Source organism: Choloepus didactylus, chromosome 21 (genome assembly GCF_015220235.1).
Source record: "Choloepus didactylus isolate mChoDid1 chromosome 21, mChoDid1.pri, whole genome shotgun sequence".
Lineage (NCBI taxonomy): Eukaryota > Metazoa > Chordata > Mammalia > Pilosa > Megalonychidae > Choloepus > Choloepus didactylus.
In genome coordinates, this window is record NC_051327.1 from 47,046,913 (window position 1) to 47,072,131 (window position 25,219).

The 25,219-nt window shown below is 45.6% G+C and overlaps 1 protein-coding gene across 1 annotated transcript; it reads left to right on the forward strand.

Moving 5' to 3' along the window:
- The first annotated feature begins 6,560 nt into the window (after positions 1-6,560).
- Positions 6,561-25,219, forward strand: QPRT (quinolinate phosphoribosyltransferase). Its single transcript, XM_037813611.1, has 4 exons — positions 6,561-6,820; positions 22,810-23,345; positions 24,347-24,478; positions 24,555-25,219. Exons 1-4 carry the CDS (start codon positions 6,808-6,810, stop codon positions 24,771-24,773), a joined length of 900 nt encoding a protein of 299 aa, XP_037669539.1. The 5' UTR covers positions 6,561-6,807; the 3' UTR covers positions 24,774-25,219.

Below are 25,219 nucleotides of genomic sequence, written 5' to 3' on the forward strand. Positions count from 1 at the left end.
AATTCTCTAGAGGGAAAAAAGAGGAAAGAAAACAGTAGATAGTGTAAGACCAAAGAAGGAAAAAGAAGAAGAGAAACCATAAGAAAATAAAAAGTATGATGATAGGAGAGGACCAGACATCTAATTTATGAAAATAACTGGAGAAGTCTTACTGTACTTATCATAGGTGTTAAAAGTCATGTTTTCATAGCCATGATTGAAGGTTGGGACAAATGGCTGGAGAAGGTCAGGTTTTGGTTGACTGTTTTTTTCTTACTAAGCTGGGCTGCCTCCCAGGCAGGTGCGCTTGGTGGCTTTCTCTGCTCCTACTTGTCTTTAAGAGCACACCCTCGGACCAGCTCCATGGCCCTTCCACTGTTTCCTTCTGTCGGGGTCCCCAGCCCTTCTCCCCGGCGTTTCTGCTGCTTCCCCAGTGCCCTCCCTCCTCACCCCGGGCAGCCACGCGTAGAGCCCAATGACGCCCAATCTGCCGAGTGTCCAGTTCTCTGTGGTCTAGATCACAGACAGACCCAGACAGTCTACGTTCAAATCCTGCTCTGCCATTTCCTACAGTGTGACCTTAGGCCTCAGTTTCCTCATCTGTAAAATGGGGGCGATAATAGCTCCTTCCGCACTATCGTCATGAGAATGGTCACATGTGTCAAGGACTTAGGATGGAACTTAGGGCAAGGGTACTGTGCAGGTTTGGATGTCTTTTGTCCCCCCAAGCACCATGTTCTTTGATGCAGTCTTGTGGGGGCAGATATATTAGTGTTGATTAGGTTGGAAACCTTTGATTGAGTCTTTCCATGGAGATGTGACTCAATCAACTGTGGGCAAGAGCTTTGATTGGATAATTTCTATGGAGGTGTTACCCACCCATTCAGGGTGGATCTTGGTTTAATCACTGGAGCCATATAAAAGAGCTGACAAACAGAAGGACCTCAGAGCAGCTGAGAGAGACATTTTGGAGACAGTTGATGAAAGCAGACTTTTGCTGACACTTTGGGGATGCCAGCCCAGTGTTTGCTCCAGAGAGGATAAGAGAGGACAAAATACCCCAAGAGCAATATTTTGAAGAACACACAGGAGCTGAGAGAGGAGCTGGAACACAAACTGGGATCAGCAGATGCCAGCCACATGTCCTCCTAGCTAACAGAAGTTATCCAGATGCCATTGGCCTTCCTTCAGTGAAGGTATACTTCTGTTGATGCCTTCATCAGAACATTTTCATGGCCTTCAGACTGTAACTTTGTAACCAAATAAATCCCCTTTATAAAAGCCAAAAAAAAAAAAAAAGTCATGTTTTCAAAAACTATATAATGACTTTGAAAAATGCCTACGAAATTATATTACATGGGGAGAAAAGCAAGTTACTGATCTGTAGATACATGATGCTAGTTTTGTAATAAAAAGTTTTAAAATATATACATTTATAGGGAAAACAATATTTTAGGAAAAATACCCCAAATTTTACTGTGGTTATCTATGAGGTGATGGGTTTATAGGTAATTTTTGTTTTGTTTATACTTTTTTCTACTTTCCGTATTTTTTATAATAAATATCTATTGCTTTTACAATTGCAAAAATATTGGTAAAAAATTATGTTCAAGTGGCGTGGAATAGGGAATGTCTGGGTTGAGGGATGTTGTGGGAGATAAGGCTGGAAAGGGAAGCTGGAGTTATGCTGTGAAGGGCTCCAGAGTTTGCATTTAGTTCTGAAAGCAGTGGGGATGTCAGCGAACCTTAAATCTGCTCTACTTCTCTTTTGGGGGACTGTTTCGGTTTGCTAAAGCTGCTGGAATGCAATATACCAAAAATGGGTTGGCTTTTTCAATGGGGTCTTATTAGGTTACCAATGTACAGTTCTAAGGCAATGAAAATGTCCCAATTAAGGCATCAACAGGATGATACCGTCTCTGAAGAAAGGCTGATGGCATCCAGGGTTCCTTTGTCACATGGGAAGGCATGTGGTAATGTCTGCTGGTCCTTCTTTCCTGGGTCCTGGTTTCAAAATGGCTCTCTCAGTTTCTGTGGGTCATGTTATTTTACTGTCCAGACAAGATAAGTATTTTTAATGTTTTAAAGTACCCCCCACCCTCTCTACCCCACCCCCAGAAAAGCCTAGGGAGCTACAAAGAACTTGAGGGGGCTGGAGAATATAGAATATTTGGGCCAAAACACCCACTTCTCCCAGGTGTTTTCTTTCTCAGCTTCTCTGAGCTCTCTCCAAAAATGTCTCTGCCTTTTATCCTCTCATAGAGGACTCCAGCAAGGGGATTAATACCCACTTTGAATGGGTGGGGTCTCATCTCCATGGAAACAACCTAATCAAAAGACCCCACCCCAAATAGGTCTGCCCCCACAAGATTGGATTAAAAGAACATGGGCTTTTCTGGGGTACGGGATAAATCCAAACCAGCACAGGGTCTGAGCAAGCAGTGAGTAAACTTGTCTGGTTGCTCCAAGGCCCTTGAACCATCATAGAACCACACTCTCTCCCATGTCCTCACTTCCCAGGTCCTAAGTCCAGCCGATTCTTCCAGTGTCATCCCTTGGATCACTTCCTTTTCACCCATCCCCATCACACCTCACCTGGTTCCTGTGGAGACTCTTTTCCCTTTCACCCTCCATCCTTCGTTGTACCAGTCACTCATCTAAAGGCCCATGCTATCCAGATTACCCCTGCACTGCCCAAGGCTGTCAGAGATGAGTCCACCTTCCTTAGCACAGCATCTAAAACCCTCTCAAGATCTAGCTCTGCCCTGCTCCACCCCACTCTTGCCTGCTCAGCCCTTGGCCTAAATACTTTATATTCTCTAGCCTCCTCAAGTTCTTTGCAGCAGCCTGAATAGGTCTTGGGCTTTTCTGGGGGTGGTGTAGGGGGGAAGGGGGGCACTTTAAAACATTGAAAATACTTATTGTGTCCAGACAATAAAATAACATTTTTCCTCTTTTGCAAAACTTAATTACCAGCTCATTCCACTTTCTTAAATAACAGAATTCCTACACACTCATGTACAACCATATACAGTGCATTGCACTTCATTCTTATATTTTATAATACATGTTATATATATTATATTCTCAAGGGTGTACAATGAAAGCCTGGTTACAAAAAAAGCGTCATCATCTGATGTCAAATTTCCAGATGGAAGAAGGATTTGGATGGGGGAAGTTCTCGAGAAATCTATTAATGCCATTTGCTTTGGCAGGCAAGGAAAGGACCTTAGCGCATGGTTCTAAAGACATCTCATTTCTGAAAATGTACAGTGACGCTGACTTTGCCTCTGCATCCCCATTTCTTATCCTTGGCCATGGTCACGTGTCCTGTGAGGGATGGGCTACCTGGGGGCTGTAGACAGAGGCCACCCCCATCAGCTCTGAACCCTCCAGCCCTTGGGCTGGAGAATTGGGAAACCAGACCCCACCCCTGAGTGACCGTGCCCAGCCACCGTGCCAGGAGGCAGATCAGGCTAGGACTGTTGACAAGATGAGAGAAGCCAACGATGAAAACTTTCTAAAATTCCCAACGTAATTACAAAAGCAGATCTCAAACAAAAGGAGAGAAAAAACATTCAAACCCTGAGAGAGAGCTGATCAGTTGACAAGCCCATGCAGTGGATGACCACCTGGTTCTGGGGAGGTTTGGAGTAGGGCCATTGGATGATGGGACACCAGGGGGTATTTTGGGGACAATCCGCTCAATCCTGCCAATGAGCTGCCAGTGGGTGCCCGGCCACCCAGCCTGGGCTGCAGGACACCCCAGCTGGACCACGGCCCAGAACCACAGTCAAGCAGAGCAGGCTCGGCAGTGACGGGGGGCTGTGTGGGGGAGACCCCCAAACTCTCTCTTGCATTTGCACAGGCTTGAATCCAGCCCACCCCAACTCGCCCCACTCCACACACATCTTGACTTCCTGTTGAATACCTCCTCAGCAGTCAAGATTCTGCTTAAAGGCCAAGGTCTTTATGGAGCCCGACTCCCACCCCCACAGTGCCTTGTATGACAGCACGACGAACTGGGGTGAAGTTATATGATGGTCTCTCTCCCTCCTCAGGCTGGGAGCCCCTCCATGTCCACATGGCATCTCTGTGGCTCCAGATTTCAGGGCTTCGTACTGGGCCCAGCACACAGCAGCTACCTGATAGGTGTTTCCTGAAGGGAGGAATAAATGAATTAATGAATGAGCAGTGGTTTTTATTTCATTTATTTATTTATATTTGTTTTTTACAGCAGTTGTAGGTTTACAGAAAAATCAGGCAGAAAGTACAGATCTCCATATACCCTCCCCACTGCACACACAGCGCTTTCCCTATTAACATTTTGTGTTGAAAGTGTGGTACATTTGTTACACTCAGTGAACTCGTATTATTATAATTATATTATTAACTATAGTCCAGAGTCTACATTAGGGTTCAGTCAGTGTGTTGTAGAGTTCCATATTGTTGTGTTTTTCAATTTTTTGTAGTAACATTTTTATTTATGTACAACATAAAATTTCCCATTTTAACCACTTTTCAGTATACAATTCAGTGGTGTTAATTCCAGTCACCATGAACAAACATTGGTTTAAAAATGAACGCCTGGCAAGATCAGATCTGTTTTTCAAAATTAACCCTGTTGCTGATGTGCTCACTGACATATGGGACTGGTGGTTTGATGGGCTGAGCCCTCTACCACGGGACTTGCCCTTGGGAAGACTGTTGCTGCAAAGGGGAGGCTAGGCCTCCCTATGATTGTACCTAAGAGCCTCCTCCCGAATGCCTCTTTGTTGCTCAGATGTGGCCCTCTCTCTCTACCTAAGCCAACTTGAAAGGTGAAATCACTGCCCTCCCCCCTACGTGGGATCTGACACCCAGGGGAGTGAATCTCCCTGGCAACGTGGAATATGACTCCCGGGGAGGAATCTAGACCCGGCATCATGGGATGGAGAACATCTTCTTGACCAAAAGGGGGATGTGAAAGGCAACGAAATAAGCTTCAGTAGCAGGGAGATTCCAAAAGGAGCCGAGAGGTCACTCTGGTGGGCACTCTTATGTACAATATAGACAACCCTTTTTAGGTTCTAATGAATTGGAATAGCTAGCAGTAAATACCTGAAACTATCAAACTACAACTCAGAACCCTTGAATCTTGAAGATGATTGTATAAAAATGTAGCTTATTAGGGGTGACAATGTGACTGGGAAAGCCATATGGACCACACTTCGCTTTGTCCAGTGTATGGATGGATGAGTAGAAAAATGGGGCGTGTGTGTGTGTGTGTGTGTGTGTGTGTGTAAGACACCCAGTGTTCTTTTTTACTTTAATTGTTCTTTTTTCACTTTAATTTTTATTCTTATTATTTTTGTGTGTGTAGTAATGAAAATGTTCAAAAATTAATTTTGGTGATGAACGCACAACTGTGTAACGGTACTGTGAACAATTGAATGTATGCTTTGTATGACTGCAGGTATGTGAATACATCTCAATAAAATTGAAAAAAAAAATGGTGTGATGATACTAAAAAAAAAAAAAAAATTAACCCTGGCATCCAGGAAGACTGCATGGAGGAAGTGAGGCCCAAGATGAGACTACTATTCTAGTCCAAGTTTGACCTAAGGTGAAAGGAAAATCACTCTGTAGAATGAGAAAAAAAAGAGCTGTGGAGAGAATCTTAGTGTCTTAGGGCAGGCTAACCATTGTAACAAGCAACCCCCAAGTCTCAGTGCCCTTCAAGAGAAATTTTTTCCTTGCTTATGTAATGGTTCAGTGCTGGTATTTAGAGGGTGACCTTCCACAGGGTCATTTGGTGACAAATGTTCCTTCCATTTTGTGGCTCCCTTATCCTCCTAGGGCTGGGAGTCCCCTGCTTTTAACCAGCTGGTGGGTGAAGAGAGAGAAAGAGGGCAGGATGTGGGGTAGATTTTTATAGTCCGGGCCTAGAAGTGGCACATGTCCCTTTTGCTCACATTCCATTGGCCAGACTCCAGTCACATGGCTGCCTCACTGCAAAGGAGCATGGGAAATGTAGTTTAGCTGTGTGCCCCACAGGAAAAGAGAAATGACCCTCCCACACTGAGGGAACACCAAATTTGAAAGAAGACTGAGATGAGGCCACTGGGTTTGTCAATGTGGAGGTACCTGTGACTTTAGTAAGAACAGTTTCAGATGAAAAACTGAGGATGTGACAGTCCTGGGGCAGAAACTTGCCCAAAGTCCCAGTACCAGCTATCAGCAGTTTTCCAGTGTTCTGGTTCAGAAGCCCAGCTCTGATCTACTCATGACCTTGAAGTGTCCTGGGAAGAGTAAAAAGTGAGTTTCTACTCTGTGTCATTTGCAGAGTTTTCTCACTTGACTCTCACTTCAACCCATGAGGTTGGTATGATTCCATTTTACAGCTGAGGAAACTGAGGCTCAGCAAAAGGTAAAAAAAAATATTTCAGATAAAAAAGTATGGCATTAGGACTTGAACCCAAGTCTAAGGCCCATGATTTTCCCAGTACACCATCAAAAAGGCTTTCCAGCCCGCCAGAGGGAGCTCACTGTGGCCTTCACAGCCTCATGCCTTGAGCGGAGAGCCAGAGAGGGCCGGGGGCTGGGTATGGGGAGAGGACAGGGCCTCGGGCTCAGAGTCCACAGCTCAGAGCTCCTCCCCTGGCTCAGGGGTCTGGGTGCAGACCCGGGGAGCCTGCAGGAGAGCAGGAAGTGCCCCAGAGAACCCGGGAAGCACTGGGGTTGGGGGCAGGGTAGATCCACCCCTCTCTCCCCTCCGCCTGGCAGCCCCATCCCAGCCGCAGGCCCAAATCTGAGCGGGACACACCGGCCGGAGAGCTTCAAGCCATCATGGACCCTGAAGGTAAAGGATCCCTTCCCCTCCCCCCCTCTCTCCGTGTCTACCCCCATCTCCTTTCCCTCCTGACTTATCTCAGCCCCTTAGCCCGTCCTCTGGAAGACACTGCCTGTCCTCTGGTCTTCCCAGCCTACTGTCTTACCTTCCCCCACCTCCCTTCAACCTCACCAAATCCCCCCAGCACTCCCAAGCACTTTTCTGTTCTCCCACTCCCCAGGCCTCTTCTCGTTCTTCTCTCTCCAATACTGGATCCCCAAGGCACTCTGTTGAAGAAAGGGGCTGAGGGGGGTGGGCGGCGGGAGGCCGGTGGGGCAGGAGCTCTGGACTTCGCTCCCCCACCAGCAGCTCAGAAGGAGGGAGCCAGAGCCCTGTCCTGCCTGCAGCTGGGTGGGGGTGGGGGGGCGTGAGTCCTGTGATTCTCCAGCCACCAGGGAGGGGACGGATGGCACCAGGGGGCCATGGGCAGGAGCTCCTCAGGGGCGGGTTGCCTGGCCTTGGGTAGTCATCTGACTTCCCCGAGCCACATTTCCCTGCATCTATAAAATGGCAGTGATAGTTTTCCTGCTCACAGGGTTGTGGGAGGACGAATGACATGACCCTTGGAAGGTTCCTGGCCTGTGCCTGGTGCACTGTGGAGGCCCGTCCTTGAGCTCCCTGCATTTGCACAAACGTCCCCCTCCCTGGGCTTCTGCAGCCTCTGACCTTCTCTCGACTGGGGGCCTCTGCTGGTCCCATGCAGGCCTGGACAGTACAACTAGCCCTTGGGCCAGCGGCCCAGTGGGGATCCCAAGCAGGAGGACGCTTACAAAAGCACTGGCAACCTTCCATCTCCATTGTCTTTTTTTTTTTTCCTTTAAACTTTTTGTTTTGAAATAATTTCAAACTTACAGGACAATTACAAAAATAATGCAGACCCCATACAATGAACTCCAGCATAACGCCCCTTCACCCCCAGATACCCAGACCTACTACCTTTAACATGTTGCACCATTGGCTGTATCATTCTTTCTACCTATCTATCTATCTATCTATCTATCTATCTATCTATCTATCTACGTACCTACCTCTCTCTCTATCCATCCAGCCATCTCTTTGCTGAACGTTTGAGAGTTGGTTGTATACATCATGCTCCTTGAGCACTGAAAACTGCCACGTACATTCCCTAAGAGCAAGGGTATCCACATACATCACCACCTTAAATACAGTTACCATGTTCAAGAAATTTAACAGATACCAAGCTTGCAATCTATATTCCAATTTTTTCATATGTCCCCACAGTGTCCCTTTGAGCCTGTCTTTCTCTTTTGAAATAATACCGATCTGGGTTTGAATCCTGACTGCAGCTCGACAATCATGTTGGCTTGGGGACTGGGTGCAAAAAGTCCTCTATCTCCATCTGGTGTTTGCTGAACGAATCAACAAATAAATAGAAGGAATAACAAAATTGACCTGTGCACATGGGATCAGGCACTTTCTGTGAAATATCTCCTTTTCATCCTCACGGTAGCTCTATCAGTTCCTTGGGAAACTGACTCAGAGAGGTTAGCAACTTGCCTGAGGTCACACAGTGGTAGGTGGTGGACCTGAGTCTGACTCCCAGACAGGGCCGCTTCACCCTTCACTCTGTGAACATTGATATAATAAACATATAATAACTAAAAAGCTTAATTTTTTGCTAGATTAAATGGTAGTGGTGAGGTGGGTAAGGGAGTGGACTCGAGCTGGCCTGCCCAGATTCATAATCCTGATTCTACATTTCCTGGCCATGCGACTTACCCTTCCAGTGCCTCAGTTTTCTTATCTGTAAAATGGGGATGATAATAATAGTATCTACCTTATAGGGTCATTGTGAGGATTAAAAGGGTTAATCTGTTGTTATTATCATGCTGTACTTCCTACCAGATTCTATTATAGGTGAGTAGCAGCAATCAACAGTTTTTTTTTAATTTGGTTTTATTGAGATATATTCACATACCATACAATCATCCATAGTGTACAATCAACTGTACACAGTACCATCATATAGTTGTGCATTCATCACCCCAATCAATTTTTTTTTTTTTTTTTGGCTTTTATAAAGGAGGTTTATTTGGTTACACAGTTACAGTCTTAAGGCCATAAAGTGTCCAAGGTAACACATCAGCAATCGGGTACCTTCACTGGAGGATGGCCAATGGTGTCCGGAAAACCTCTGTTAGGTGGGAAGGCACGTGGCTGGCATCTGCTCCAAAGTTCTGGTTTCAAAGTGGCTTTCTCACAGGACGTTCCTCTCTAGGCTGCAGTTCCTCAAAAATGCCATTCTTAGTTGCACTTGGGATATTTGTCCTCTCCCAGCTTCTCTGGAGCAAGAGTCTGCTTTCAACGGCCATCTTCAAACTGTCTCTCATCTGCAGCTCCTGTGCTTTCTTCAAAGTGTCCCTCTTGGCTGTAGCTCCTCTTCAAAATGTCCCTCACAGCTGCACTCCGTTCCCTCTGTCCCTCAGCTCATTTATATGGCTCCAGTGACTCAACTGAGACCCATCCCGAATGGGCAGAGCAGCACCTCCATGGAAATTATCCAATGAGAGTCATCACCCACAGTTGGGTGGGGCACATTCCAATGAAACAGTCAAAGCATTACAGTCTAATCAACACTGATAATGTCTGCCCACACAAGATTACATCAAAGATAACGGCGTTTGGGGGGACATAATACATTCAAACTGGCACATTCCACCCCCTGGACCCCAAAATGACATTATCTTTCCATATACAAAATACATTCATCCCACAATACCACAGAAACTTAAATCATTTCAGTAACATTGGTTAAGTACAAAATTCCATCAAAATCAATTATAGGCATGGTCAGTCCTAAGGCATAATTTTCCTTTAGCTGTGGATCTGTGAACTTAGAACAAGTTATGTGCTTCCAATATACAAAGGAGGGACATTCATAGGATAAACATTCCCATTGCCATAAGGAGAAACTGAAAGGAAAACAGGGTTAACAGGACCAAAACAGTTCCTAAAACCCACAGGACAAACTCATTAGATTTCAAAGTCTGAGAGTCGTTAACACAATGACGTTGCATCCTTGGGGCTTGAGAGAGCAGGAGTCTAACCCTTCCCAAGGGCCTTTGTGGCAGCCCTTTCCTCTCCAAACACTTAGGTGAGTGGCCCAACATAGCCACACATTGGGGAGACCACCTTCTTGGCCCCACCCTCCTCAAACATTGGGGCAGCTCCCGTATTCCCTTCCATCTCTGGGACACACGTTCAACCCCTCCAGAACAGTGTGGTGGCAGCCAGGCTCTCCCCACTTCCCTGGGAATGTGCTCCACCCTCTTTGGGACCTGGGGTGGCAAAACTCTTCCAGAGCATTGAGGCAGAATGCCCACCCTCGACCTCCCGGGCAAACTCACCCTTTCCATGTGTGTGGGCCACTCCACTCTCCCAGCCCAAGGCCTCTTGACTCCAGACTTCAACCTCCATGGCTCTGTCTTTCAAGAAATTTTTCCTTCAATTTGTTCCTTGTCTGTCTCCTGCAGTCCAGACTGGCAATGGCTCTGGCTATAAAGATCTCACAAAAATTCTGTTGGCTTCACATTAAGTACACAGGGGTCAAAGGCATCAGACAGTAGGACTTTCCACAAATCCTTTCTGCTTAACTCCTTTTCCAGTCTTGGCTGACACTGAAATGGCGGCTGGGTTCCATGATTTGTTACATCCTCACGTTGAGCTGTAGCTTCTGGGATTCTACCCCCTGGAAGCCTGTAATTTTCCAAGCCATCAGCTTTTGGTTTCTTTGAATCCAAGAGTTCAGTTCTAAGTTTATCTCTCTCCACTCGCATTTTACCATAAGATGCAAGGAGAAGCCAGGGTACATCCTCCACACATAGTCTGGAGATCTCCTCAGCTAAGTATTCCAGGTTGTCGCTTTCAAATTCTTCCTTCCATCTGACACCAGGACTCAATTTTGCCAAATTCTCTGCCACTTTAAAACAAGGATCACCTTTCTTCCAGTTCGCAACAACACATTGATCATTTCTGTTCAAGGCCTCGTCAGAAGTATCTTTAGAGTCCATATTTCCACAAACAGTCTCTTCAAAGCAGTTTAAGCCTTTTCCATCAAGCTTCTCACAAGTCTTACAGAATCTTCCCGTTATCCATTTAAAAAGCCATTCCAACATGTTTGGTATTTGCAAACACAGCAGCACCAGCACCTCACTTCTCTGGTACCAAAATCTGTTCTAGTTTGCTAATGCTGCTGGAATGCAAAACACCAGAAATGGATTGGCTTTTATAAAGGGGGTTTATTTGGCTACACAGTTACAGTCTTAAGGCCATAAAGTGTCCAAGGTAACACATCAGTAATCGGATACCTTCACTGGAGGATGGCGAATGGCGTCCGGAAAACCTCTGTTAGCTGGGAAGGCACGTGGCTGGTGTCTGCTCCAAAGTTCTGGTTTCAAAATGGCTTTCTCCCAGGATGTTCCTCTCTAGGCTGCAGTTCCTCAAAAATGTCACTCTTAGTTGCACTTGGGATATTTGTCCTCTCTCAGCTTCTCCAGAGCAAGAGTCTGCTTTCAACGGCCATCTTCAAACTGTCTCTCATCTGCAGCTCCTGTGCTTTCTTCAAAGTGTCCCTCTTGGCTGTAGCTCCTCTTCATAATGTCACTCTCAGCTGCACTCCCACCCCAATTAATTTGTGAACATTTTCCTTATACCAGAATAAGAATAAAAAATAAAAGTAAAAAAGAACACTCAAATCGTCCCCCCCATCCCACCCTATTTTTCATTTAGTTTTTGTCCCCATTTATCTACTCATCCATCCATACTCTGGATAAAGGGAGTGCGATCCACAAGGTTTTCACATTCACACTGTCACCCCTTGTAATTTACATTGTTATACAATTGTCTTCAAGAGTCAAGGCTCTTGAAGAATTTATGAATTTTTAAAAAAATCATAAAGGCTAATCTTCTATCTCCTTAAGTTACCTTTTTCCTGTTAGTTGGAGTGGTCCACCATTGCCTGGTTTTGGCTGCAGAACACTTCAGCCTGCCTCGTGGAATGCCAGCATTTGTTGCCAAGCACCAGTTACATCATTACACATAAAATTAAGAACAAAGGCTTGCTCTCTTCATTTCAGGCATGTCCACAGAGCGTCCTTTTGTGCCCCACTGGGCCAAGGCATGAACAAGCATTTGTTAAATGATTGAATGAAAGATGAAGTGATGGAAGTTCTGATTCTGATCATAATCCCTCCAGGCAAGGAGCCACTGTCTGGTTAGGGGCAGCACAGAAGCAAAGTAAAAAATCCAGAAGAGGAGAGCAAGGGTGCCAGAGGGAAAAAGTGTTCGTGCACTGTGTCAGTCATTGGTTTATCTGTATCTCTTGGCGTTATTTGTGAAGAGAGAAGAGGTCTAGAAAGTACCCCAACTGGCTTTGGAGCCTCTCAGAAACAGATGCCAATTTTAATAAAACTCTGGGCAGCCAATTAAGAAGGCATCACTTGGAGACATGAAGTTTCCATCCCACAGGATAAAACCATCATCTGTGGTCCAGGCATCTTGAAAGTACTTTTACGTGTCAGGACCAGATGGTTACAGCTGTCTCTTCAGCCTAGCACTTTCTCTGGGCAATCGCGCTCAACTAGCACTCACTCTTGTCCCAGCAAAGAACTTTTACACATCAGGGCTGCGTGGTTACAGCTGTCTCCAGCCTAGCACTTTCTCGGGGCAGTCTCGCTCAACTAGCTCTCCTGTCACAGCTGCCAGAGCAGTGCTCTCCCTCTCTCAAGTTCCTTTCAGTGACAGTTGCTGACTGGGAGATCCCACACTTTCAAGCTACCCACAGGAATCCCTCTTGTTGAATGCATGAGGCAGTCAGGCCTAAAGAAAACCAGACGTATTTGTTTATTTTTCACAAATGGAACATGGTGTGTGTAACATGTGCCCCTACAACAGGCAGTCAGAGCAATTTATCTCAAGGGAAGGGTGGCAAGAGAGTCAGGCCTGGTGGAGGACACACCTGGTGTTCCAAAAGTACCTGGGGGCTGAGGGGGAAGACCTGAGACCACGTGGATCATTTTCCAGCCCTGGACTGTAGGTAATGACTTACCTTTACATTGCCGAGCCTCAGTCCTCCATCTAGAAAAATGAACGATACCTACCCTGAAGGACTGTGGAGGGGATTTGTGCCTGCCAAGTGCCTGGTGGATGGCAGGAACCAAGTTTGGGAACCATTACTCTCTTTCTCTAGCTCTCAACTCTGCTATGAATTAGAATTATGTCGCAACATTCCAGATCAATGAAATCAGAATGTTTGGGGAAAAAAAATTTTTTTAAGTATAAAAGGTGCTTCCAATATTATTTACATACATATTTATTTATGAATAATTATTTCCCCGATATCCAGCTGTGTTGGTTATGGATTGCTGAGAAACTACCCCAAAACTTAGTAGGGAAAAAAAATCTGAAAATCAACTATGTAATACAGGGTAATAGTGGAATAAAGGGCAGAAACCGCATGACTCTCTCAACAGATGCATAAAAAGCATTTGAAAAAAAAAAATCAGAATCTCTGGAAGTGGGGTCCAGGACACCATTTAAAAAACAAAAAACAAAAAACAAAAACCCCACAATTTTATTGAGATATATTCACACAGCATAGAAACCATCCAAAGTATACAATCACTGGTTCACGGTATCATCACATGGTTATTCATAGAGCCCCATGATCAAATTTAGAAGATTTTCATTACTCCAGAAAAGAAATAAAAATAAAAAAAAAAAACCCTAATCCTCCCATACTCCGTATCCCCCCCATATTATTGACCCATAGTATTGGTGTGGTACATTTGTTACTGTTGATGAAAGAGTATTAAAATATTACTGTTTGGGGCACCTCCTTTTTAAAGCTCCGCATGTTTGCAGGCCAGGTTGAGAATCACTGCCCTATCATATCCTAAAAATTTCTCCTTGACCTTGTCCCTCTATCTCAAATGGGGGCCCTTTCTCTCCTCTCCTTCTTTATTTATTTTTACTTTTTTTGTTGTTGTTATAGAGAATTTCAGACATGCAAAAGGAGACAGAAAAGTATGGTGAACATCTGTGTACCATCACCCAGCCCCAACCACCATCAACTTTTGGCCAATTCAGCCCCACACCCCTATGGACTTTCTACCTTCCAGTATTGTTCTAGAGCAAGCCAGCTGTCATATTTTTTCTTCTTGAACATTTCAGCATGCATTATCTAAAAGATCAAGACTTTTCTTTTTATTATAATCACAATATCATTATCACAACTAAATATATATAAAAAAATTCAATGTTTTCAAATAGCCAAACTGTTTTCTAATACAAATTTTCAGTTGTCTCATAAATGTTCTAATTTTTTTGTTCATTTGGTTCGAGTTAGGATCCAAATAAGATCCACACGTTGTGATTGGTTAATATGTGTTTTAAGATTCTTTTAATTTTTTTGTTTTCCTTGCAATTTATTAGTTGAAGAACTTAGGTTATTTTTCTGATGGAGTTTCCCACAGTCTGAATTTTGCTGGTTGCATCACCATGGTATAGTTTAACATGTCGCTCTGTCTTCTGGTGTGATAGTAAATTGGTGGTTGCCTCTAGAAGTCTGATTGGATTCAGGTTTGGTTTTATTAGCAAGATTACTCCAGCAGGGCGCCCAGTGTCCAGTTGTCTTCTTGTGATGTTGGCCTTGATGCTTAATACTGGATCCATTGGTTCGCTAAGGGTTGCAAAATGGCTCATGCCTGCCCTTGGAATGTTGGTTCTTTTGTTCATTCGTTTAAGTGTCCAACTAAATGATTTTTAGTAAATTTACCAATTTGTGCAACCATCACCAAAATACAGTTTTAGGACATTTCCATCACCCCAGTGAGATTCCGTGCACGATTACAGGTAATCCCCAGCCCCGGGCAACCGCTCATCTGCCGTCTATCTCCATCTATTTGCCGCTTCTGAATGTTTCATATAAATGCAGGTGTATAACATGTCATCTTATGTGAGCACTGTGTCTTAACCTTCATGTGCATCTGAGTCATGGGAGAGTTTTGCAAAACCTGGAAAACGGCCCTCCAGGGATTGATTCAGTTGGTCTGGGATGGGGCCGGAGCATCTAAGAGTTGGTAAAGCTGCCCAGGTGATTCGAATGTGCAGCCCAGGTTGGGGCCCTGCTTTATCACCTTCATCTGAAAGAAGTGGTCTACACCCACTGCCTCCACTGCCTCCACTTCCTCGCCTCCCACTCGCTCTGTGACCATGGAAGGTGGCTTCTGTGCTCATAACATGGTGCTAAAACTACTCTGGCAAAGGCCTCCCAGTTGCCAAGTCCCGTGGCTCATTTTCAGTCTTCTTTCTACTTGCTTCTGTCCACACCCTACTCCTTGAAACCCTCTTGTCCTTCCCATTCACTCATTCTCCTGGTGCTGCTTCTATCTTTTTTACATCGTCTGTTTGCTTTTAAATACAGGTGTTTAAGAACAAAACAAAACAAAACTATTGTATGATCTCACCGATTTGAAACAATTAAAACTAGCAAACTCATAGAGTCAGAATCTAGAATATAGGGGACCAGGGGACAGAGTGGTGATAGGGAATGGGAAGTTAAAGCTTAAAATTTACAGGGTTCCTATTTGAAATGAGGGAAATGTTTTGGTAATGGATGATGCTGATGGTAGCACAACATTGTGAATGCATTGAACAGCCCCAAAATATATATCTGAATGTGATTAAAAGGGGAAATGTTAGATTGTATTTATGGTAACAGAATAAAAATTAAAAAAAAAACAAAACAAAACCCATGGAACTACACTACACACATAGTGAACCCTAAGTTAAACCAGGAACTTTAGTTAATAGCCCAATTGTAAAAATATGCTATCATCAATTGTAACAAGCGTTCCACACCAAAGCAAGGTGTTGGTGGGGGGGGGGGGAGATACAGGAATCTTGTATTTTATGCATGATTTTTCTGTAAACTCACAACTTCTCTGATAAAGACAAATAAATAAATAAATAAATAAATAAATAAATAAATAAATGAATAAGCAATATGGGTCTTCCCAGAGCCCTCTTCTTCTTTCTTGCCCTGGGTGAGTCTCAGCCCCTGCCCTGCTCACTTGCCAGCCCCTCGGGTACTAGTGGCTGTAAAATCTCTTTTCCTCACCCCGATGTCTCTTCTGAAGTCCAGAACCATTCTTCCATCCACCAGCCAGACCCTGCCATCCATGTTCCCTACCAGCATTTTAACCTTAAGGTCAACAGAACCAAATTCATTCTCCAACCCCCATCCCACACCTTCCTCTTCTAAGTTTTGTCATCAGGGTTTAATATGGGAACTTCTTTAAGATTCAGTTTCTGTACTAGTAAAAGGGGAATAATCCCTGGTAATGTGTTTCAGATGACGTAGCAGGTGAAATCTTTGGCAGCCGTGACATGTACCCACAGGCCAGTAAGTGCAGGTTATTGTCTTCTCCTGCCACCCCCATCCTCCACCCCAACCTGCTCTGCTCTCTGTACCACACACACACACATACATATATATTCATACACACACACACACACACACATACACATGAGAGATTTATTATAAAGAATTTTCTCACCTGACTATGAGGAATTCTATAGAGCAGGGTGGAGGCTGGAAAATCCAGTAAGAGCAATGTTGAAATCCTGAGTCTGAATTCCTTAGGCTGGAAACTCCAGAAGGAGCTGAGGATGTAGCCTTGAGGCAGAATTCCTTCTACTCAGAACCCTTCATTCTTTCATTTAAGGTCTCCCACTGATTGGATGAAGGGTAAATTTCCTTTACTTAAAAGTCAGCTGATTGTAGATGCTAATCTCACCTATGAAATACCTGCACAGTAATATCTAGGCCCGTGTTTGTTCAAACAACTGAACACCGTGACCTAGTCAAGTTGATATATAAAATTAACCATGACTTCAGGACAGAAACCCAAGGGTGGCTATTATTAAAAAATTTCCACTCCTTCTTTACATGTCTATTAATTCTGGTAGATCCTACTTCAGAAACAGCTCTCACATTTGCACACACACACACACACACACCCGCCCCCTCTATTCCTACAGTTACTGCCACAGTTCAGTGCTTCATCACTTTTTGTCTGACCATTTGCCTCAGCCTCTTTTTGCCTCCCAATCCATCTTTGGTTGGTGTTTGAAATGACCCTTGTAGAACAAAACCATAATCCTATCACTCCCTCACCTGAAAACCTGTGATGTTTAGGTTCCATCCAGGCTCCTCAGCTAAATAGCTCGGTCCTTTTCCCCTCTGGCCTCTCCTCCCACCATTTTCCCCATGAATCCCACACTCAGACCTCCAGATTTCTTTCTATTTTCTTGCTTTTGAGTCTTTGAATGCCTGCTCTTTCAGCCTAGAATGTCTTGCCCACCTCCTCCCCACCCCACACCTCTGCCTGGCAAACATTACTCATCCTTCAAGGCCACTACAACTACTCCCCTTTCCTCAAGAGACTTAGTCATTTCTTCCTGTCTGCTCCCACGACACATGGTGAATGCTTCTGTTGTTTCTTTAGCAAACATGTCTACTAGGTACCGGTGTTCCTAAATGCTTTTCAATATTAACTCATTTAATTTTCACAACAATCTTATGAGGTGGTTATTATTATTCTGCCCATTAAAGATGAAGCAACTATGGTGCCTGAGAGGTCAATGCACTTGCTCAAGATCACTTAGAAGTGGCAGAGCCAGGATTGGAACACAGGTGGAGAAGCCCCCAAGTCTGGCTTTTAATTCACTCCACTGTGTGGCCTTTCTGCTTGGATAAGTATCACTGAACACTTACGATGAAGCTAAGCCATATGAAATTGCCATTATTGGACCATTTTTTGACCCATAAAAGCCCCAACTTCCTAGGTTCAGAGTGCTTGGTAATTGGGATCCAGCAGAAAATTCAGTGAGCATGGAAGATTTGAACAGCCAGCAAGAACTGGCAGAAATGTCTTTCTTGGAGCTCCAAAAAGTAGTTAAAGGACTGCAGACTGCAGTAACAGGGCAAGCAACTAATCAAGAAAAAGGCCACTTAAAAGTGGTAGGATCTCGTGGTGCCTGGCTGGCCCCTTCCCCGTCACTCACTGGCTCAGCATTGAGCCAGCTGTACTCCCAGTACAGATCCCTGGTCCCAGTTCTGGAGGGAGTAGAGTAGCTTGTGCACGTACTGGAAGCATGTATGCCTGGCCCAATCTGTCTAGTGGTGGCCTGAGGGCGTTGCTATCCCAGAATATCTCCTGTGTGTAGAAGGCGGGTCATGGAACTCGGCTACAGAATGCCGTGGGAGAGCAGTCAAGTCAGGCTGCCTAGGGCAAGGAACTGCTGGCTGTGAGACAGACTGTGCGGTGCCCAGACTGTGCGGAAACGATCTCCTAGGGAAGAGGCGATATTTTTATCTGAGTAAAAGGGAGAGTTCCTAGGGCCACACAAGCAGGTCCAAGATAAGCTTCTTGCATGGAAAGGATCAGGGAAGCCCATATGCTTTGGCCTGGAGCTATTCTCTAAACTCTCTAAACTCGTTGTATGAATCAGCCCAAAAGGAGAGCATTGGCACAGGTCAATCTGCAAAGACTGGGAATGGTGTTTTCCTTTTGTCTTTTGTCCCTTCTTTTTTTTTTTTTTGGTTAGCTCCTGGCATTCAAGGAAAGCTCTGTCATCTGTCATAACACTAGCTGGATAAAAACTTAAGGAACAGATGCCACAGAATCTAAAATTTCAGCAATAACACATTAAAATATCAAAATGTCCAGGTTTCAAAAAGGTTACAAAACATGCAAAGAAACAGGTAGCCATGGCCCAGGCAAAGGAGAAGATTAACACATTAGAAACCATCAATGAGAAGGAGCAGACCTGGGACATACCAGGCAAAGACTTTAAAAACATGGTCCTACACATGCTTAAAGAACTAAAGGAAAACATGGATAGAGAAATAAAGGAAATCAGGAAAGCACAAAGAGAATACCCATAGAGAGAAGGAAATTATGAAAAGTCACCAAACAGATTCACCACAGTAACAGAAATTAAAAATTCCATAGAGGTGTTCAACAGTGGATTGGAGCAGGCAGAAGAAAGAATCAGTGAACTTGAAGATAAGACAATTGAAATCATCCCATCTGAGAAGCAGAAGGAAGAAAGAAAGAAGAAAGGTGAACAGAGCCTGAGGAACCTGTGGGACACCAGCAGGTGTGTATCAATATATGCATTGTTCAAGTCCCAGAAGAAGAAAGAGAGAATATTCAAAGAATTAATGTCTGGAAAGTTCTCAAATTTAACAAAAGACATGAATATGCACACCCAAGAGGGTCAACGAATGCCAAACAGGATAAACCCAAATAGACCCACTCCACGGATACTATAAGCAAACTACTGAATGTTAAAGATAAAGAGAGAATTCTGAAAGCTGCAAGAGAGAAGCAATTATGTCACTTATAATGGAGCCTCGATAGGGTTAAGTGCCTGTTTCTCGTTAGAAACTGTGGAAGCAAGAAGTAGTGGGATGATACATTTAAAGTGCTGAAAGCAAAAAATTGCCAACCAGGAATTATGTATTTTGTAAGACAAAACTGTCTTACAAAAATGGGGGAGGAATTAAGACCTTCCCAGATCAACAAGAGCTGAAAGAGTTCACTGCCACTAGATGGGCCCTGCAAGAGATGCTAAAGAGGGTGCTGTAGGGTCAAAGGAAAGGACACCAGACAATAGATTGAAGCCATGAGAAGAAATAAAGATTTCTGGTGGTGGTACTGACATGGTTAAATAAAAATGCCAGGTCTATGGTATTTTTGGTGTGTAACTCCACTTTTTACTTCCTACAGGATCTAAAAGGCAAATGCATAAAATGTAATGAGCCATCAGTGATTTTGAACTCATAATGTATAAACATGCAATTTGTGACAAGAACTACATAAAGGTGGGGGAAAAGAGGGGCCTAGGAACATAGTGTATATTATTGATATTAAGCTGGTATTAAAGCAAACTAGATTGTTAAAGATTTAGGATATTAAATTTAAGCCCTATTGTAACTGCAAAGAAATATTGGAGCATATTCAAGTTACAGACAGAAATTAGAATACAGGTTGCCAGGGGTGGGGGCAGGGATGGGGAGTTAATGCATATTGGGTGCAGCGTTTCTGTTTGGGGAGATGGGAAAGTTTCAGTAATGGAAGGTGGTGAAGTTATTGCAATATTGTGAATGTGATTAATGCTACTGAACGGTATGCTTGGAAGTGGTGGAGAGGGGAATTTTCTATTGTATATATGTTCCCACTAGTAAAAGTTGAAAGAGCAACTAAAGAGACAATGACAATTACATGCAATTCATGGTCCTGGATGGGATCTAGCAAGAGAGGAGAAAAGGCTCAAAGGGACATTATTGGAACATATGAAAACATTGTAGTATAGACCATAAGCTTAATATCAATGTTAAATTGCTTGAACTTGATTAGCTGCACTTAAGGTGGTTATGTAAATGACTATCATTGGCCTTAGGAAATGTACATGGCAGTGTTAAGTGTTCAAGGACTGGGATGTGTACAACCTACCCTCACGTATTCAGAAGATAGATGGATGGATAGATAGATGCTAGATAGATAGATGATAGTTGCATGGCTAGATAGATAGATGGGTAAGTACATAGAATGATACAGCAAATGTGGCAAAAAGTTAAAAGTGGTGGTCCTGGGTATCTGGGCGGGGAGGTTAGGGGTATGTTGGAGTTCTCTGCATGGAATTTGTATTATTTTTTGTAACTGTCCTATAAATTTGAATGTATTTAAAAATTAAAAGTTGAAAAAAAAAACCAACCTTAATGGACAGATACCATTTCTGGCCTCAGAACAGAAACAACAATAAAGTGTGATGGGGGTGGGGGGTGGGGGAGGAGAATACAGGGAGCTGAGCGAGAGTATGACTTAAATTTAGGAGCTCTGGGAAAACCCTTCAGGAAATGATATTTGGGCAGAGCAAGAGGTGAAGAGGGAGTTTGGGGACAAGGGTAAGGGAAGGGGCTTCCAGGCAGAGGATGCCAGCCTGGAACAGCGCAGGCTAAGGCCTGAGAGGTAAGAGGAGGAGCTGCTTGCTCCGTCACCATTGCGGCCCACCAATTAGCACCTGGCCCAGATCAGAATATGTCAGAATACTAAATGAAAAACAGAAGTTAAGAGCAGGAGCTAACATAGTGCAAGTGGAGTTTTAAGCAGAACAGTGAACCCCACAAATTTGCTTTTTTGGTGCTTTATTTTAAAGGCAGTTTTGTTGAGTAAAGGTAAAGTTCACTTTTTTTTTTTAAGTGCAATTCTCTGGGTTTTGACGGACGCATCAGTCACATTACCACCACCAGAGTCAAAATGCAGAACTGTCCTACACCCCCAGAAACTCCCTGGTACTGTCTCTTTATGGTCAGCTCGCCTCCACCTCCAGGAAACCACTGATCTGGTGTCTGTCGTTATAGTTTTGCCTCTTCTCAATTGTCATCTAAATGGAACCATACAGCAGTCAGCCTGCTAAGTTTGGCTTCTTTTCCTAAGCATAACACATTTGAGATGCATCCTACTTGTGTGACTGTAGTTCCTTTATATTGCCATGCAGAATTCCATTGTACAGATGTTCCACAGTTCATTTATCACTCACCAGGTGAAGGATTCAAATTCACTTAAAAACAGAAAAGTCCACCACATCCAGCTTGAACGGATCAAGGGTCCCTACCTAAACAGTGAACACGATGGAGATGGACCACATCCTTGACCTTTTGTCTTTGCGCCCAGCACCCAGCCAAGGCACAGCTGGCACTGAGTGGAGGAATGGAGGCCACGTGGAGCAGTTGTGGGAGAGAATGTGGGGGTCTAGGTTGCAAACACTGAGGACTGTGGCTCACTCATAGATGGGTACTTGGCTTTGGGGAAGAATGGCTAGACAAGAGACAGCCTGTTTCTGAGAGCAGAGCAGTTTGGCCTTACCTTCAACATGGAGCCAAAGTGGGGCGGGGGTGGGGGAAACACTCACAGGGAATCTAATCATCTCCCTCCCTGGAAGCTGAGCCCATCCGTGAGGGGTGCCCATGAGGCTGCAGGTCTTCTCCTGGCCGACAGATGGCGGTGTCATGTCGTGTCTGAGCCCTGTCTTTGCAACTTTCACCCAACAGTAATGAAGGGTCGTTAGCGGCTACGCTGGGCAGAAACTACCATGTCCATTCCTTTGATTTACGGACAAATAACTCACTCATGCTCCTGAAGCTATGCCTCACAGAGCAGGGGCTCAAACCTAATTTTCTTGTGCTCTTTCTTCCTTGCCCATTTGCCATATGACTTCAGATTTGCCTTCCCTCTGTGGTCCTTGGTCCCCATGTCTATAAAGAGCTGAACTTCCAGCTTTAAGCTACTTGGTGCTATGGAGAAGACTAGAATGAGAAAGACATCCAGCCCCCCTTCCCTCCTACACAAGCTCACATCCTACTGGGGGCTTCAGCTCATAAATAACTAATTTTTCTACACAAGGCAGACTGGAAAGGCTGTACGGTGACATTCAGGAAGTGTGCACAGGACGACTGAATGGACTGTTAAAATACTGAAATACTTCCCTTCCAGTTGGCAAACAGCTGTTGACCCAAGCACTACCTTTGGCCAGATAAAATACAAAACACCCTGTTAAAATCGAATTTCAGATACACAACGGATTATTTTTCAGTCTAAGTATGTTCTAAATATTACCCAGGACTTATTTATGTTAAAAAATTAGTCATTTTGTTTATCAGGAATTTAAATTTAACTAAGCACCCCGTATTTTCATTTGCTTGATCTGGTAAGTTTGTCCAGCCCATAGGGTCTTGAGCTGGGACCCCCGGATTTTCATTCTGATTGGTCAGTGCCCAATTTAACTGATAGTTACATGTTTTCACTATCACCCGTGGCTACAAGAGAGGCAGCCTAAGTCTAACAGCTCTTCTCTCTTCTACCTCCCAGGCCTGGCCCTCCTGCTGCCCCCAGCCACCCTGGCAGCCCTGGCAGATTCCTGGCTCCGAGAAGACTGCCCAGGCCTCAACCATGTGGCTGTGGTCACCGGGGCTGCCCCCGCGCAGGCGGCACTGTGGGCCAAGTCCCCCGGGGTGCTGGCTGGGCGGCCTTTCTTCGATGCCGTCTTTGCCCAACTCAACTGCCATGTCTCCTGGTTCCTCCCCGAGGGATCGAAGCTGGTGCCCGTGGTCAAGGTGGCTGAGGTCCGGGGTCCTGCCCACCGCCTGCTGCTGGGGGAGCGGGTGGCTCTTAACACACTGGCCCGCTGCAGCGGCGTGGCCAGCGCAGCCGCCGCTGCCGTGGAGGCCGCCAAGGGGGCTGGCTGGTCTGGGCACGTGGCGGGCACGAGGAAGACGACGCCAGGCTTCCGGCTGGTGGAGAAGTACGGGCTGCTGGTGGGCGGGGCTGTCTCCCACCGCTACGACCTGGGAGGGCTGGTGATGGTGAAAGACAACCACGTTGTGGCAGCGGGGAGTGTGGAAAAGGTGCGTGTCCAGCTGCAGCCCTACTCTACCCCTCAGCCCTCTCACAGCCCTCTCTGTCCTCCAGGGACCCTCAGCCACCACCTGGCGAACAGTGATGGCCAGGGAGTCAGTTGATCTTTATGGTTGTTCTTACGTTGCTTGGTATGACGTTCCAAGCAAAGGACAGACTGTTGGGGACCCTAGTGTCAATGGTTCTATGACCTTGGGCAGGTTGTGTTAATTCCACATTTCTGTTTCCCTATCTAAAAATGCTCTTGAGGACCACTTTCAGTTTTTTTTTTTAATTCAATTTTATTGAGATACATTCACACACCATACAATCATCCAAAGTGTACAATCAATTGTCCACCCTTCTACAGCGTGCATTCATCATCACAACCAACACGTGAACACCCTCCCCACTCCAAAAAGAAAAAAAAAAGAAAAATTAAAGTAAAAAAGAACACCCAAAACATCGCATCCCCTCATCTGCCTCCATCATTCATTTAATTTCCATCCCCATTTTTCTGCTTCTCCGTCCACACACCAGACAAAGGGACAGCCACAAGGCCTTCACAATCACATGGCCCCACGACAAAAGCTACACAGCCATACAATCATCATCAGGAACCAAGGCCACTGGGCCACCGTTCAACAGCTCCAGCTATCTCCCTCCAGCCACACCAACACACTGAAAACTACCGAAACCCCATCTGCCTCCTCTTTCCTCCCCATCCTGATCAAGAAGGCCCCCCATTCCCACGATGCCAGGGAGATCCACACCCCCCACTTGCAGTTTTAATATTCTAAGTTGAATTGAACCCAGGTCCAAATACCAAATATTGCTGCTATTTGCCCATTTTGGACCCACAAACATGGGTAATTTCATGTGGTTTAACCCGAGACAACAGAAACCAGCTGGGGCCTCTGGAAAGCCTGTCCCTGTGCCGCCAGCCACACCGCCCAGGAGCCGTGGTGCCAGGCGGCCCGCCCTCACCCTCACCCTCCCGGCTCCCCGACAGGCGGTGCGGGGGGCCCGGCGGGCTGCCGACTTCGCCCTGAAGGTGGAGGTGGAGTGCAGCAGCCTGCCCGAGGCCGTGACGGCGGCCCAGGCAGGAGCGGACCTGGTCTTGCTGGACAACTTCCAGCCGGAGGTGAGTGAGGGGGTCTGCTCCCTGGAGAGGGGCCGCGTGGGGGCGGCTCTCACCTCCCCGGGCCTGTGTCCCGCAGGAGCTGCACCCCACGGCGGAAGCACTCAAGGCCCAGTTCCCACACGTGGGCGTGGAAGCCAGCGGGGGCATCACGCTGCGCAACCTCCCTCGGTTCTGCGGGCCCCACATCGATGTCATCTCTTTGGGGGTGCTGACCCAGGCTGCCCCGGCCCTCGACTTCTCCCTCAAGCTGTTTGCTGAAGGGGCCACTCCAATGCCCCGCGCCCGGCGGCCCTGAGGCAGAAGACGGTGATGCCGGAAGGGGGCAGTTTCAACAGATGGGAAAGCATTCCTCGGAGTTTCATTGGCGATTGTCTGGTCGAGTGGTCCTGTGTGTGTTTTCTAATCAATGGGATCTTATATTTGATCTCGGCTGGAACATTTCATGTGGTTGATGATCTTGTGGTACCAGTTATTAAGTATTTTGCCTCTCACTTCTGTCTGCTGTTATTAGCTCTTTGGTGGAGAGAATCCCTCCATTCCTAACTTCCAGGGTCCCCAACACACTCGGCCAGCGGCTGCCCCCAGGATGGAGGACACCCCCATTCTGTGCTGAAGCTCTGTTCTATTCGTTGGGGGAACATGGTGGGTACAGAGCAGCTGGGCTCAGACCAAAGGGCAACCAAAGGAGGGGGGCGGGTGGGACACCATGTGCAAAAACCCCTTCTTCAGTGAGTCAGGACT

Bases quoted from the DNA above. Each gene is read 5' to 3' on its own strand.
- QPRT (XM_037813611.1), top strand. The intron at 23,346-24,346 runs GTGCGTGTCCAG...GCTCCCCGACAG, and splicing joins CAGCGGGGAGTGTGGAAAAG to GCGGTGCGGGGGGCCCGGCG. The intron at 24,479-24,554 runs GTGAGTGAGGGG...TGTGTCCCGCAG, and splicing joins TGGACAACTTCCAGCCGGAG to GAGCTGCACCCCACGGCGGA.